At 49.1% G+C, this 16796-nt stretch overlaps 1 protein-coding gene and 1 pseudogene across 3 annotated transcripts in view; one reads left to right on the top strand and one right to left on the bottom strand.

Annotated features, from left to right (window-relative positions):
• The window catches only part of LOC101056957 (uncharacterized), a 156705-nt gene that overhangs the window by 45629 nt on the left and 94280 nt on the right, over positions 1 to 16796 (top strand). For all 3 annotated transcript variants that reach the window (XM_016929426.3, XM_063797670.1, XM_054668208.1), the window contains 7 exons: positions 4462 to 4617; positions 5147 to 5331; positions 6198 to 6380; positions 7431 to 7522; positions 11316 to 11479; positions 13465 to 13624; positions 13878 to 13957. In XM_016929426.3, coding sequence (XP_016784915.3) covers positions 4462 to 4617; positions 5147 to 5331; positions 6198 to 6380; positions 7431 to 7522; positions 11316 to 11479; positions 13465 to 13624; positions 13878 to 13957 — 1020 coding nt within the window. The remainder of the gene's footprint in view (positions 1 to 4461; positions 4618 to 5146; positions 5332 to 6197; positions 6381 to 7430; positions 7523 to 11315; positions 11480 to 13464; positions 13625 to 13877; positions 13958 to 16796) is intronic.
• Positions 15410 to 15498, bottom strand: LOC112205970 (small nucleolar RNA U13; annotated as a pseudogene).

Here is a 16796-nt window from a genome sequence, read left to right as displayed (position 1 = left end):
GGCGTGGCGGCGCGTGCCTGCAATCGCAGGCACTCGGCAGGCTGAGGCAGGAGAATCAGGCAGGGAGGTTGCAGTGAGCCGAGATGGCAGCAGTACAGTCCAGCTTCGGCTCCGCATGAGAGGGAGACTGTGGAAAGAGAGGGAGACGGTGGGGAGAGGGAGAGGGAGAGGGAGGAGAGGGGAGAATTCTTTCTATACTCCAGAAACAAGTTGTTGATTTTTTCTTTTTCCTTTTTTTTTTTTTTTCTTTTTTTTTTTTGAGTTGAGCTCTGGTTCTGTCATGCAGGCTGGAGTGCAGTGGTGTGATCATAGCTCAATGCAACCTTGACCTGCTGGGCTCAAGTGATCTTCCAGCCTCAGCCTCCTGAGTAGCTGGGACTATAGGCAGTACTGCCACACCTGGCTACGTTTTTTTCTCTTTTTGTTGGGATGGGGTCTCACTGTGTTGCCCAGGCTGATCTTGAAGTCCTGACCTCAAGCGATCCTCCTGCCTCAGCCTCCCAAAGTGCTGGGATTACAGGTGTGACTCACCATGGCTGACCAGAAACAAGTTCTTCATCAGATATGTAACTCAGAAATATTTTCTCCCAGTCTGTGGTGTGTCTTTTTGTTCTCTCAATGGTGTCTTCCAAAAAATAGCAGGAAGTCTTAATTTTCATGAAGTCAAGTTTATTAGTTTCTTTGGCTGATAGAGCTTTGACTGTTACAGCTCAGAAATTTTTGCCTGATGGTATGTTACAGAAATTCTCGTAAGACCTTCTGCAGACCTGCGAGCATGCTCTCTGTTCAGCCCTCTCCTCTCTGGTATCCTGTCCTGTAAAGTCCAGCTGCCAGGGACTCTCCATACCCCCAGCTCCTCAGTTCAGGGAGTCCCCTGGCTCAGCCTCCATTCCCCCTCCTTGCACCACAGCCTGGACACTGTCTCCAGGCAGGAAGCTGAGCTCATCTTGCTTGTTTACATCTCTTGGGGTTCATCGTCTTGGGTTGCCTGATGTCTGTGTCTTGGGAACCATTGTTGAGCCTGTGTCATCTGGGTTACCAGCTGCTCCACGTGGGAGGTTGAACCCAGTCTTCATTACTCCAATTTGGTTGGCAGTAGAAGTCACATCCAGTTCCTTTTGTAAACTTTAAATAAATGGAATCATTCACCACATACTCTTTTTTTTAAGAGATGAAATTCTCATATGTAAAAATAACCATTTTAAAGTGAGCAATTGACCGGGCATGGTGGCTCATGTCTGTAATCCCAGCACTTTGGGAGGCCAAGGTGGGTGGATAACTTGAGCTTGAGAGTTCAAGACCAGCCGGGTCAACATAGTGATACCCTGTCTCTACTAAAGACACAAAACAATTTGCTGGGCGTGGTGGTGTGCACCTGTAATACCAGATATTCTGGAGGCTGAGGCAGGAGAATCACTTAAAACCGGGAGGCAGAGGTTGCCGAGAGCCAAGATAGCACCACTGCACTGCAGCCTGGGTGACAGAGCAAGACTCCGTCTCAAAAAAATAAAAATAAAAAATCAAATAGGGCTGGGCGCGATGGCTCATGCCTGCAATCCCAGCACTTTGGGAGGCTGAGGTGGGCGGATTGCCTGAGATGAGGAGTTCGAGACCAGCCTGGCCATCATGGTGAAACCCCGTCTCTACTAAAAATACAAAAATTAGCCAGGTGTGGTGGCAGGCGTTTATAATCCCACCTACTCAAGAGACTGAGGCAGGAGAATCGCTTTAACCCAAGAGGCAGAGGTTGCAGTGAACCAAGATCGCACCACTGCACTCTAGCTTGGGCGGCAAGAGTTAGGCTTCGTCTCAAAAAAAAAAGTAAACAATTCCATGGTATTTAGTACATTCACCATGTTGTGCCACCACCACTTCTGTCTCGTTCCAGAACATTTTTATCACCCCCAAAAGAGACACTGCACCCATGAAAGAGTCACTCCTCAGCAGCCCCTCCTCCTAGCCTCCAACAGCCACCAATTTGCTTCCTGTCTCTATGGATTTACCTCTTCTGGATATTTCATGTAAATGGAACCATATAATATGTGACCTTTGTGTCTGGCTTCTTCCTCTTAGCCTAGTGTTTTGGAAGTTCACACACATTGTAGCGTAGCTCAGTACTCCATTCCTATCTAAGGTCAAGTCATATTTCATCATATGGATGTACCACGTGTGTTTATCCATTCATTCACTGATGGACATTTGGGTTGTTTCTGCCTTTTGGAGACTGAATAGTGCTGCTCCTGTATTTTTTTGTGTCTGACTTTGGTTTAAAATTGGTGAGATTTCTCTGTCCTGTGGTGTGTACTTATAATTTGTTCCTTTTCATAGCTGCATAGTATTCCATTGTGTGAACAAACAACAATTTCTGTATCCATCAGTGGCTGGCTATTACATACAGTGCTATGAAGACTCTTGGGCCTGCCTTCTTAGGGAATGTGTATATTTATACCTGTCGGGCGTACACCTAAGAGTGAAATTGCTTAGTCTTAGGGTGTATATATCTTTAGCCTACTTTTTCTCTTCTTATTGTCACTCGAGTATTTTCTTACTAGAAGCTCACCATTCGCAGGTATTTTTATTCATCCTGTGGGTAGGAACCACAGTTTACATAACCATTTTCCCATTGATGGAGTTTTAGATTATTGACAACATTTTGCTCTTATAAAATGTCATTGCCATGTACATCTGATAGTGACCAAGGTGGACGGTTGGGGCATTGGTTCACTTGGTCACATGTTTCCTAACCACCAAGTGTGAACCCGGGCCTTGGGAACACCAGGATGAGCAGGGCAATAATCCTTGCTGTTAAAATCATCTTGGACTAGAGCTGGGGGCAGCAAGAGACTTGAAAGAGGGAGGTCAGCTAGATATAAACAGTTTTTCTTAGAATGCACAATCCCCTTTGTCTGTTATTTTCTCGCTTTTGCTAGAGACTCACATCCTGAGAAACATTCTGCATGAGTGCAGTGATGAATGGCAGCAGATACTTGGCTTCAGTGTTGGAGAGACAATAGGGAGTGGTGGGGACTGTGGCGGACAGAGGAAGCCCATGGCCTAGCTAAAGTGGCAGCCACTGCCCAGCTCTGGTTCCTTGTTGCCCCTTGTTGTGGGGAGGGTGGGCAGCCCAATGTTTCTCTTTATAGAGCAGCCAGAGAGCTGGGTTTTATATGAAATCTCCCAATTTCCAAATTCAATTTATAAAAAACATACGTGGCATGAAAAACAATCAAAGACTAAAAAACTGCCATGAACCAGAGACCAGGGGGATACAGCAATGAGACGCAGTGGGGTTTGCTTGATTGGATCTCGGGACGGAAAGAGGACAGAAATGGAAAAACTGGTGAAATGTAAATGACCTCTGGAGTTTAGTTGATAGAAACATACCAGTGTTGGTTTGTTAGTTTGCACCATGCATCCTGGTGATGTAAGATGTTAACAATGGGGAAATCAGTTGAAGGATACGTGGGAACTCTCTGTACTGTCTTTGCAAATTTTCTTTTTTTTCTTTTCTGCTTTTTTCAGAGACAGGGTCTTGCTCTGTCTGTTGTCCAGGCTGGAGTATAGTGGCATGATCATAGCTCGCTGCAGCCTTGAACTCCTGGCCTCAAGCGATCCTCCCACCTCAGCTTCCCAAGTAGCTGGAACTACAGGCGGGTGCCACCATACCCGGCTTTTTTTTTTTATTATTTTTTAATTTTGTAGAGATAGGGTCTCGATATGCTGTCCAGGCTGGTTTTAAACTCCTGGCCTCAAGTGATCCTCTTTTCTCGGCCTCCTAAGTGTTGGGACTAGAGGCATGAGCTACCATTCCAAGCCAGTTTTCAACTTTTCTGTAAATCTAAAATTATCCTAAAATAAAACCTTCATGAAAACATACACACACTCTCTCAGCATTGGGCACTACTGTGCAAGTCAGAGAAAACACATCTGGGGTTGGGATTTGGTTCATGCTCTAGGAGTTTTGCAAGCCTCATCTGGACCCCACAAGTTCTTGACCTTTCTCTTCAGCTACCCCTTCCCCCTCCCAAAGTACAGGCACTTTGCCCTGTGTATTAGTTCGTTTTCATTCTTCTGATAAAGATATACCAGAGACTGGGCAATTTACGAAAGAAAGAAATTTAATAGATTTACAGTTCCAAGTGACTGGGAGGCCTCAAAATCATGGTGGAAGGCAAGGAGAGGAAGTCACGTCTTACATGGATGACAGCAGACAAAGAAAGAGCTTGTGCAGAGAAACCCCCATTTTTAAAACCATAGGATCTCCTGAGCCCCATTCACTATCATGCGAACAGCACGGGACGGACCCGCCCCCATGATTCAGTCATCTCCCATAGGGTCCTTCCCACAGCATGTGGGAATTATGGGAGCTACAAGATGAGATTTGGGTGGGGACACAGCCAAACCATATCACTCTGCTAACCCTGACTGTGTTCTTTGTGACCTGTCTGGGCCCTCCCCCAGGTGACCTGGAGGCGTGGGGCCCGGCAGGCTCTGCGATGCGAGCTGAGCGTGAAGTTGCTGGGGCAGGAGCTGAGCTTTGTGAACTGCGGGGCCACGGGGAGTCACGTGAACCACTGGCCCCTGAACCTGGCCGAGCTCGCCATCAAGCTCATGAAGGTAGCTCCTCCCTGCCCCTGCCCATGCCATCTGCCCTGTGACACTTTGGCAAAGCACTTAAGGGCATGAAATTTGGAGTCAGGCTGCCCAAGGTCCAATCCCAGCTCTTCCGTTTACCTCCTCGAAGCTGTTGATTCACTTACCACGGCCTTAGTTTCTGCATCTGTGAAATAGGATATTAAATAAAAAATAACAAAATATCTGGCTGGGCGAAGTGGCTCACGCCTGTAATCCCAGCACTTTGGGAGGCTGGGGCAGGTGGATCACCTGAGATCAGGAGTTTGAGACCAGCCTGGCCAACATGGCGAAACCCTGTCTCTACTGAAAACACAAAAATTAGCCAGGCATGGTGGCAGGCGTCTGTAGTCCCAGCTTTGTATTTTTAGTAGTGACAGGGTTTCCCCATGTTGGCCAGGCTTGTCTCGAACTCTTGGGCTCAAGTGATCCACCCATCTCGGCCTCCCAAAGTGCTGGGATTACAGGCGTGAGCCACCGAGCCCGGCCCCCGCTTATCATTTCTTGGCTGCAGGGGCAGGAGGTGCAGATGAACCGGAGGCTGAGCCTGGCTGCAGAGGAGCTGGTCTTTCCCACCGTGTCTGGCCTTCCTGCCCGGCTGACCCTAAGTGCCTCGGCTGCCATCAGCATCCGGGTCCGAGGAACCACTGACTTTCAGCAGCGCTCGGATTTCTCTGTGAATGGTTATGTCAAGCCCAGGTATCTAGCTCCTGGGAGCTGGTGCAGGTGGGATCCCATCCCTACAGAGGGCTGCAGAGGCCTGGGTGACATCCATATGGGTAAGAGAGGATCCCTATTCTGCAGAACACCTGTGCCAAGAGACTGTGTGCAGAGATGCTGGGTGGTTAGATCCACTTTACAGGTGGGAAGAATGAGGCTCAGAGAGGTCCAGTCACATGTTCAAGGTCACACCGCAGTGCGAGGTGGCTGGCCACAACCCTATGCCCTTCCATCCACCCCACCCAGAAGGGAGGAGAGGAGGTAGCCTTGAGCTCACTGAACTCCTGTGATGCCCTCCCGAGCAACCAAGCCTGGTGCTTCTTATTCCCACTGACAGATGAGGAAACCAAGGTTCAAGGTGAGGACACTGACAGCCTGGGGCCACATGGGGCCAGAGCAGAATGTGTGCAATATTTGGTCCGATTCTGGAACCTGTCATGGTGCTGCTGAGCATCTGTCCCCAGCCCCTCAGCTGAGCTGTCCTTGGGCCCTGAGTTTGACATGGGGAATGCGGATGCCCTAGGCTGGGTGCTCTCTGGCATGAAGAGCCTGGGCTGGGACTTAGACACCCGGGATTCACATGTCCCAGCCACATGCTTTGTCCCAGTCATGGAACCCAGGCAGGTGCTTTCACCTCTCTGAGCCTCAGTTTCCCCATCTATAAAAGGGATTAGTGCAGGTGAGGACTGGAAAGTGCTTGGCGCATGTACAGCCTGTGGGTGGCAGTGGTGGCAGTGGTGGAGGGGCTGCTGTGGCTCAGGACTGCAGGGGGCTGCTGGGGGTCGCAGGTGGGATCTGTGGCCCCAGGGCCCTCGGGATGCAGCTGGTACATGCCTGTCCCTCAGTGCCCTGCTCCAGATCTCAGCTCAGATGGGCACAGCGGGCATCCTGGGGCAGGCCGGGCTGAGGTGGGTGACCAGCGTCCGCAGCGCCGCCAGCCTGGATGGCGGGATCCAGGTGCAGAAGGGCCGGGACCTTAAGGTGCATCTGAACACGCCTGAGGAGGCCGTGGAGCTGCTCAGCTTCAGGTGGGTGCCCAGTGCCGGCAGGAAGGGAACCATGAGCACGAGGGTGCAGGTGAGCAGGTGTGTGGTGTGTGTGCTTGCATGCATGCATGTGAGTGTGTGATCACATGTCTGCGTGTGCGCAAGGGGATGTGCGTGGGTGTGGAGGTGACATTAGCATGCATGTGTGTTAGTGTGTGCACCCATGAGCCTGTGTCTGAGTACATATGATCAGACATATGAGAGTGTGTGAGCTGCTGTGTGCATGAGGGTGTGTCCGTGAGTGTGGCAGTGAGGAGTGAGTGTGTTGTGGGAGTGCGTGTGTGTCCACCAGCATGTGTGTCTGTTGACTGTGAAGGGTGGGCGTGTCTGACAGGGACCGTGGGCAGCTGAGAGGTGAGAGCTGGAGAACTTTCAGACCCCTCAGCTCTTTCCTGGAGTCCCTCTGGGGCATGCTTGTCTGTGACCTCTAGGGAGGTGACTCTTGGAGAGGGGCAATTTTAGAGGGAGTGAATCCAGGCTGCCCCACCTACCCGCATTCTTTCCGTTGTCCTGCCCCATGGGGACTCTGCCCATCTCCCTCCTCCCTCCTCGCATCTGCCCCTTTTCCCTGCCCCCCACTCACTGTCCCCCTATATCCTGACCCCCTCCCACCAGCCTTCTTTCCATGCTCCTAAAGCAGCCAACTTGTTCCTACCCCAGGGCCTTTGCACCTGCTGTGTCCTCTGTCTGGAACAATAGCTCCTTCTCATCCTTTGGATTTCTGCTCAAAAGTTACCTCTGCAGAGAACTCCCCCTACTCAATCTAGGGGAGGCCCTGCTGTATCCCCGAGACAGCCCTGTGCCATGCTGTCCTCCATGTGGGTTTCTCACAGCACTTGTCATTCTCTGTGGTTCTCAACATCTGTCCCTGTGCCCACGGAGTGTCACCACACCAGCGTGTGCACTGCCCAAAGGCTGGCCCCGCTCAGGGTAGAATTTGCCCCTGTGCCAAGCTCTGGCAGCTCAAGGTGTTACTTGTCTAATGAATGAATGAAAATGATGCGTCTGACACTGTCCTCTTTCCCCACCCAGCTCTCAGCTGTACCTCATCACCAGGGATGGCGTGAGGAGCCTCAGACATGTCCCTGGCCCTTCTGAGGTCCAGTCCTGTACTGGTGAGGAAGGTAGGCAGCAGGGCCTCCATGACATCGTACCAAGGTGGGCATCCCAGGGTTGAAGGGAAAAATGCCAGCTCCAGATCCCAGAGTTGCTCTCCTGCCCTAAAACTATTCATATTCTGCAAACCAAAAAGTATCTGAGACAAGTTTCAATCAATTTAGACATCTACTTTGCCAAGGTTAAGGACATGCTTGGAAATAAAGGAACACAAATCCACAGAACAATCTGTGGTCTATGCCTTTTTCCAGAGATGATTCTGAAAGCTTCAATATTTATTTATTTATTTATTTATTTATTATTTTTATTTTACTTTAAGTTCTGGGATACATGTGCAGAACATGCAGATTTGTTACATAGGTGTACATGTGCCATGGTGGTTTGCTGCACCCATCAGCCTTTCATCTAGGTTATAAGCCCCGCATGCATTAGGTATTTGTCCTAATGCTCTCCCTCCCTTTGTTTAAAAGGGAAAAGCGGGCTGGAGGGGAAAGAGGGAGGGTATGGTCACATGACTGAATCCACAAGCTGCAAGGGAAAAGGAGCAGGGAAGGGAATAGTCACTTACATATTCATACTTGCTCAATAAATCAACACTTTACATAAGATAAGGTGAACATAGAATAGCTGTGCAAATATTTAACCTTTTATCTGTAGCTACCTGCTTAGGAACAAGAGAAGGCAGCTTCTTGCATGACTCAGCTTCCAGCTTAATTTTTTCCTTTTGGCATAGCGAATTGGGATCCCGATATTGTACTTTTATTATTATTGAGACAGGGTCTCTGTCGCCCAGACTGGAGTGCAATGGTGCAATCATGGCTCACTGCAGCCTCCATCTCCCCAGGCTCAAGTGATCCTCCCATCTCAGCCTCCTGAGTAGCTGGGACTACAGGCACTCACCACCCTGCCCAGCTAATTTTTTTTTTTTTTTGTATTTTGTAGAGACAGGGTTCCACCATGTTATCCAGGCTGGTCTCGAACTCCTGGGCTCAAGTGATCCACCTGCCTTGGCTTCTCAAAGTAATGGGATTACAGGCATGAGCCGCTGCACCTGGCTTTATTTTCCTTTACCAACCACTTCAGTCAATGATAATGCTTCTAGAACTCTGCCCTATAAAAGGAAACCAAAATCAACTAAAAATGCTCTGTGCACAAAGATGTTCGTTGCATCATTATTTAGAACAAAAAATAGGAAGCAACTCAAACATTCCAGAGTAGGCAAAATGGCTAATTATAAATGCCAGTGAGGTAAGGGTAGGTTGTTACATTAAGTGGCTAAAAAGAGTCAAAAGAAGAATATCTCATATCATGAAAACTTCATGAAATTGAAATTTCAGTGTCCAGAAATAAAGTTGTATGGGAACACAGCACACCCCCTTCATTTGCATATCACCTGTAGCCACTTTGTCCCACAACAGCAGAGCTGAGTAGTTGCAAGCTAGACTCTATGACTGCAAAGCATAAAATATTGACTATCTGGCCAGCCGATAGCTCACGCCTGTAATCCCTGCACTTCGGGAGGCCGAGGTGAGAGGATTCCTTGAGTCCAGGAGTTCAAGACTAGCTTGGGTAACATAGTGAGAGGTTGTCTCTACAAAAATAAAAATTAACAAATTAGCCGGGCATGGTGGCATGCACCAGTGGTCCTAGCTACTTGGAAGGCTGACAGGAAGTTCGCTTGAGCCCAGGAGGTTGAGGCAACAGTGAGCTGTGTTCATGCCACTGCACTCAAGCCGGGGTGACCAAGGAGGATTCTGTCTCTAGCTAGCTATCTAGGTAACTAACTAAACAAACAAACAATCTGGCCCTTTACGAAGAATGTTTGCTGGCTCCTGGGTTGGTAAGTTATTGACATATCACATAACTTTTTTTTTTTTTTGAGACAGAGTTTCACTCTCGTTGCCCAGGCTGGAGTGCAATGGTGCAGTCTCGGCTCACTGCAACCTCTGTCTCCTGAGTTCAAGCAATTCTTCTGCCTCAGCCTCCCAAGTAGCTGGGGCTACAGGCACCTGCCACCAAGCCCGGCTAATTTTTGTATTTTTAGTAGAGACAGGGTTTTACCACATTGGCCAGGCTGGTCTTGAACTCCTGACCTCGGGTGATCCGCCTGCTTTGGCTTCCCAAACTTTTCAACTCCATTATGAGTGAGCTGTTTTAATCAGAAACTTCTTTAATAATAATGCCAAGTGTAAGCCAGCAACACTGAATATGATCTCAACTGGGTAAAAAGACAGGAAATAAATGTGCCAAATAATAGGAGATCTTGAAATTTTTTTTTTCTTTTTTTTTTTAGAGTAAGGTTGGGGAGGGTTCTATTTAATGAAGATATACAAATTTTGCTTCTTGATAATGTTTCTTTTTTGCATTTAAGTTGCATTTAGAATTGTAAATAAACTTGAAACTATAACATATAATACAGAAAAAATTTTTAGAAATCTTTCTGAGCTTTCTGATTTTTTTTTCTAATTTCCTGCAACAAGTACATTTTTATTTTATTTATTTATTTATTTTGAGATAGCGTGTCCCTCTGTCACCCAGGCTGGAGTGCAGTGGCGCAATCTCGGCTCTCTGCAACCTCTGCTTCCCGGGTTTAAGCGATTCTCCTGAGTCGTTGAGATTACAGGTGCCTGCCACCACGCCTGGCTAATTTTTTTAAATTTTAGTAGAGACAGGCTTTTCCTATGTTGGCCAGGCTAGTCTTGTACTCTTGACCTCAGGTGATCCACCCGCCTTGGCCTCCCAAAGTGCTGGGATTACAGGTGTAAGCGACCACATCCAGCTAACAAATATATTTTTATAATCGGGATAAGAGTTACTACCAAAGACATTACTGTAGGCCCGGTGCTGCTCTCAACACTTACTGACCTGTTAATCCTCACAGCTATGCCGTGAGGCAGGAACTATTATCATTAGCAGTTTAAGATGAGAAAGACTGAGGCCTTTACAGTGAGTCGGGGGAGCAGTAACAATAATAATAATGAAAAAGAAACATTGTGACCCAGAGAGGTTAAGTAATTTGTCCAAGGTCACACAGCTGGGAAGTGGCCAAGCTGGAATATGAACCAGGCATTCTTGCTGCAGAGCCTGTGTTCTACACAGTATTGCCTGACACTCTTTTTAAAAAGTCTACCAGGGGCTGGGCATGGTAGCTCACGCCTGCAATCCCAGCGCTTTGGGAGGCTGAGGCAGGCAGATCACCTGAGGTCAGGAGTTCAAGACCAGCCTGGCCAATATGGTAAAACCCCATCTTTACTAAAAATACAAAAATTCGCCAGGCGTGGTGGCACGTGCCTGTAATCCCAGCTACTCGGGAGGCTGAGGCAGGAGAATCACTTGAACCTGGGAGGCAGAGGTTGCAGTGAGCCGAGATTGTGCCACTGTACTCCAGCCTGGGTGACAGTCTGAGACTCTGTCTGGAAAAAAAAAAAAAGTCTACCAGGGGTTCTCAGCTGGGGCAGTTTTGACACCCCAGGAGACATTTGGTAATATGTGCAGAAATATTTGGTTGTTGGTAGGGGTTACTGGCATCTAGTGGATGGGGATCCAGGATTCAGCGAAACATCCCATAATGCACAGGACAGCCCCCAAATAAGATGATCTGATCCCAAATGTCAGCAGTGCTGAGGCAGAGAAACCCTGGTCTACACACCACTGCCTCACAGGAGTCCTGTCCACATGGTGCCTTTCATCAGAAGAAATTAGAGAAGAGCTTTCTTTGCTGATGTGGCAGCTGCGGGCACCCATGCCCAGAGCCCTCTGAGTCTCCACTGACCAGTGCTGCCTGCTTACCTCTCTCTGCAGTGTCCTACACCTGGGGCTGGCGATTGTGCACTGGAGTGACCTGGCCGGTGTCTGGCCAGCCCTACCTGCTCTCATTGCCTGTGTTCGCGGCCGTGACGCTGCAGAAACGGGACCCGGGGCTCCGACAGTACCTGCTGGAAGCTGCCTATACCCTGCAGCCCCAGGTGGGCCCTGGACAACAGCCCCGTCTTTCTCAGCCATGTTGTGGATCTCCTTAGGTCAGCCCTGGGCTCACCCTAAAGGACGTGGGGCTCCTCTCTGGGGCTGTTGGGCTGTGCTGGTCTTGCTGTAGGTTTCTTCTGGACTTTTGCACATACTGATTCTCCATCTGGGGCTGTATGATGCATTAACTCTGAATCAGTCTATAGGTCTCAGTTCAGGGGTCACTTCCTCAGGGAAGCCTGCCTTGGTTACCCCAGAGCACATCATATTCTTTTGTGACTTGCCTTAAGACAACCACGTTTCTTCCCTTTTAATCACTTCTGTTTCTTAGTGAAGCTACTTGGTTAAGGTCTGTCTTCCCCGCTGGTGACTCAGTTCCTGGGAGCAGATTCAGGGTTGGTTTTACTTACCCCTCTGTCATCAGCATCTGGTCCAGAGGAGGCACTCGGTGGCCGCCTGTCTGATCTCCCAGCTCCCGCTCTGGTCTCCTTGCCATCTTCACCAGCAGCCAGACAGGCCCTCTGAAATCCCAGCTGGATCGTGTCCCTTCTCTGTGTAGACTGCCCCCCTATGGCTTCTGTTACCCTTAAAGTAGGAGCCAGATGCCCTGACCCACAGGCCCTTGGCAGTCCTGCCCCTGCTGGCCTCCTTCCCTGACTCTCCTCCAGACTCGCTGCCCTGAAGACACACTGGCCCCTTTTTCAAGGCCACGCACATGCCTGCCCCAGGGCCTTTGCACTGGGCGTTTCCCCTGACAGGAACACTCTTCCCCGGGACATCCACCTAACTCCCTCCCTAGCTCCCTTCAAGTGTCCTTCAATGGGACCCCTCAGAGGCAGCCTTCCTGGGCCTCCCTGTCTAGACCAGCATCCCGGTCAGGGCCCCTACACCATTGACTTCGCCAGCACACTCACCGGCGGCTGCCGTCTTACCCGTTCTTGTGTCTGGTGTTCCTGTGCCTCCTCTCTAGGACGTAGGCTCCACACGGTCGGGCACTGCGTGTCTCATGCTCAGTCATCTTCCACGCAGCAGCGCACGTCTCTGTTGGTGTTGAACAAATGTACGGTGACATAGGATTTCAGAACGGGGCTTGTGGCTGAGGCTGCACTTTCCCAAAAAGAGACCCAAGCTTTGGACTGGGGTACAAGTGATTTATTAAGAAAAGGCTCCGGGGGACCTAGAAAGAGTGGAGAAGTGAGGAAAGGCCGAGGGAAGATGCTGAGAGATGTGCAATTTCAGGTGAAGTTGCAGCCTCAGCCTGGTCTCATAGGGAGCCCCAGAGCACGAGGTACTCGCAGAGTGTGTTCCCCTCTGGGCTAGGGTGCTGGGAGTTTTGGCTGCAGTGCTGGAGGGCAATGTTCTGGAGCCCTCAGGTGACAGCCAGGAAGTGCAGAGCTTGCAGAAGCTGGGGGACAAGGACACAAAGCTGGTTAAAAGGATGGGAGAGGCCAGGCGCAGTGGCTCACTGTAATCCCAGCAGTTTGGGAGGCCAAGGCAGGTGGATCACTTGAGGTCAGGAGTTCAAGACCAGCCTGGCCAACATGGTGAAACCCCATCTCTACCAAAAATAACAACAACAGCAACAACAAACTGGGCTTGTTGGCGCATGCCTGTAATCCCAGCTGCTCAGGAGGCTGAGGCAGGAGAATCACTTGAACCTGGGAGGCAGAGGCTGCAGTGAGCCGAGATCATGCCGCTGTACTCCAGCCTGGGCAACAGAGCGGGACTCGGTCTCAAAACAAAAAAGGATGGGAGGGGTCTGTGCAGGGTGCCAGGAGTGTGCACCGCAGCCGCTTCTCCCTGGCCGTTTGCTGAATAAATTGCGACCCTGTAGACATGGTCCTGGGCTGTTCTGCAGAGCTTTACAATTTTGCAGGCAATTTTCAAGCCTGAGAAATTCCTGGTTGGGGAATTGTGAGGACAACAGTGCGAGTGTCTAAAGGGTACAGGTGGAGGCTCTCAATCTTGAAGACTCTGCTATTTCCAGAAGGACAGCTGGTTCCCCCAAGAAGCCACAGCCCACGTCTTCATGGGCACGCCCGGGTCAGAAGTGCTGAGGGACGTCGGGGTGGACATCAGCTACAGCTTGCCCCAGAACAAGTTCCGGCTCAAGCTTCTCCATCCCAAGAAGAAAATCGAGCTGGACGGTAATGTCAACGTCCCTCCCTGCTCACTGCGCCCCTCACTCGGTGCCACACCCAGGGCAGGGCCCCTGCAGTGAGCTGGCTTATAGGTTTGTCTGTGACCTCCTGAGGTCAGCACTAAATCCAGCCCCATTTTACAGGTGCTGCATCTTAGGCTCAGAGATTAAAGAAAGGGCAGGCAGTCCTCCCAGGGGGACGGAGGGGCCAGATCCAGATGTTGAACCCTTGTCTCTAAACTCTTGTTTTGCACCCCCAGGAAAGATGGAGGCTCTTGGGAGTGCCCACACGGGTCACTTGGAGCTGGTGCTGGATGACAGGGACGTCTACTACATCAAGGTTTGCTCCACACCCTTGGCCCACCTGCGTCTGCACCTGACACCTCCCCAGGGATTTCCTGCCCCCGTTCCAGAGCCCTGTTAACTGTTGCCACCACCTCTGGGATCTTCCCTTTCTACCTGCCAGTTAACAAGTGTTAGTTCTGTTACCCAGAAATGTATAAACAAGAAAAAAATGGGCTCAAATCCCACCGTCATTGATGTTAAAAATGGATATTAATAACACAAAAACATGCTTTTAAGAATTCTGGTGGGATGCAGTGGCTCACACTTGTAATCCCAGCATTCTGGGAGGTCGAAGCGGGCGGATCACCTGAAGTCAGGAGTTCGAGACCAGCCTGGCCAAATGGTGAAACCCTGCCTCTGATAAAAATACAAAAATTAGCTAGGTGTGGTGGCGGGTGCCTGTAATCCGAGCTACCTGGGAGACTGAGGCAGAAGAATCACTTGAACCCAGGAGGCGGAGGTTTCAGTGAGCTGAGATCATGCCATTGCATTCCAGCCTGGGCGACAGAGCGAGACTCTGTCTCAAAAAAAGAAAGAAAAAAAAAGCCAGGTATGACGGCTTGTACCTGTAATTACAGAAAGTTAGGAGGCCAAGTTGGGAGGATCACTTGAGGCTAGGAGTTCGAGGTAAACCTGGGCAACATAGCAAGACCCGGTCTCTACAAAACATTAAAAAATGTTAACCAGGCACAGAGTTGTGTGCCTGTAGTCTCAGCTACTCAGGAGACTGAGGCAAGAGGATTGCTGGAGCCCAGAAGGTCAAGGCTGCATTGAGCCATGCTTCTGCCACTGCACTCCAGCCTGGGCGACAAAGTAAGACCCTGTCTCTCAAAAAAAGAATTCAGAATAGAGAAAGGTATAAATTGTAAGTTAAAGCATGCCACGTCCCAAATTTCCTGCAGAAGTACTGATGCACGCCCTGAGAAATGTGTATTCATTTCCCAGAGCTGCCTTAACAAAGTACGCTAACTGTGTGTCTTCAACTATAGGAATTTGTTCTCACAGTTCTGGAGGCCAGGAGTCTGAAATGAAGGTGTTTTTTGTTGTTATTGTTGTTTTTTGTTTTTTGTTTTTTTTTTCCCCACCTGTGAAGGCTGTCAGGGAGGATCTGACCTAGGTCTCGCTCCTGGATTCTAGAAGCCCCCAGAGCTCCTTGGCTTGGAGGTGGTCTTATGTCTCTGTCTTCCTATAGTCTTCCTTTTGTAGGTGTCTGTGTCCATAGATCCCCTTTTTATAAGGACACCAGGCAAACGGGATTAGGGTTCACCCTCATCACCTCAGCTTAGCTTAATCATGTGTGAAGACCCTATTTCCAAATAAGGTCACATTCACAGGTCCTGCGGCTTAGGGTTTCGGCATCTTTCAGGGAGACACAGTACAACCCATAACCCTATAGATTTGCAAATATTTTTAGTTTGGGTTTCTGGGTTTTATTTTGTCTTTTTCACATCAGGTGAGTGATGTGATGATGTAACAAGTTTTGAGGGAGGCAGGTATCATACAATAGCATGAAAACCCAATTGTCATGTTTAGGTTTTGTTTTTTTATTTTTATTTTCTTTTTTTGAGGCAGGGTCTTGCTCTGTCACTCCGGCTGGAGTGCAGAAGTGCAAACATGGCTCACTGCAGCCTTGACCTCCTGGTCTCCAGCGATCCTCCCACCTCAGCCTCCCGAGTAGCTGGGACTACAGGCATGTGCCACCATGCTTGGCTATTTTTTTATATTTTTATAGAAATGGGGTCTCACTATGTTGCCCAGGCTGGTCTCAAACTCTTGGGCTCATGCAACCTGCCCACCTTGGCCTCCCAAAGTGCTAGGATTACACGCGTGAGCCTCCACTCCCAGTTTCCCAGTTGTTTTTTTTTTTTTTTTTTTTTTTTAACCCTGTAAGGACTTTTTTTTTTTTTTTACTCAAAAATATACCTTGGCAGCCAGGCGCCGTGGCTCACGCCTGTAATCCCAACACTTGGGGAGGCCAAGGAGGATGGATCACTTGAGGCCAGGAGTTCGAGACCAGCCTGGCCAACATGGTGAAACCTCATCTCTATTAAAAATACAAAAATTAGCTGGGTTTGGTGGTGTGTGCCTGTAATCCCAGCCACTTGGGAGGCTGAGGCAGGAGAATCACTTGAACCCAGGAGGCAGAGGTTACAGTGAGCCGATTTGGTACTGCTGCACTTCAGTTTGGGTAGCAGAGTGAGACTCCGTCTCAAAAAAAAAAAATATATATATGTGTGTGTGTGCGTGCATATATATATATATATATCATATATTATATATATACACACACATACACACACACACGTAATACACATATACGTACATACACCTTGGCAATCTTTTTAGACCAGCATGCGCTGATACAGTTTAAATTCTATTGTAGATTTCATTGAGATTAATTCAGTCTAAATACTATTAAATTCTACAATTAAAGAGGCAATGCATTTAAATGATTCAAAGTTCAAAAGCTATGAAAGGATATAGAACTGACTCTCCCATATGGTAGCCAGTGGCACACATGTTTATTGAAATCTCAGTGAGGCCAGGTGCGGTGGCTCACGCCTATAATCCCAGCACTTTGGGAGGCTGAGAGAGGTGGCTCACCTGAGGTCAGGAGTTCAAGACCAGCCTGACCAACATGGCGAAACCCCATCTCTACCAAAAATACAAAAAGTAGCCGGGTGCAGTGGCAGGCTCCTGTAATCCCAGCTACTTGGGAAGCTGAGGCAGGAGATTTGCTTGAACCCAGTGGGGTGGAGGTTGCAGTGAACCAAGATCACGCCACTTTACTCCAGCCTGGGCAACAGAGTGAGACTCTGTCTCAAAAAAAAAAA

The sequence above is a fragment of the Pan troglodytes genome, chromosome 18 (assembly GCF_028858775.2).
Source record: "Pan troglodytes isolate AG18354 chromosome 18, NHGRI_mPanTro3-v2.0_pri, whole genome shotgun sequence".
Lineage (NCBI taxonomy): Eukaryota > Metazoa > Chordata > Mammalia > Primates > Hominidae > Pan > Pan troglodytes.
This window is presented reverse-complemented; position numbering and strand designations above follow the sequence as displayed.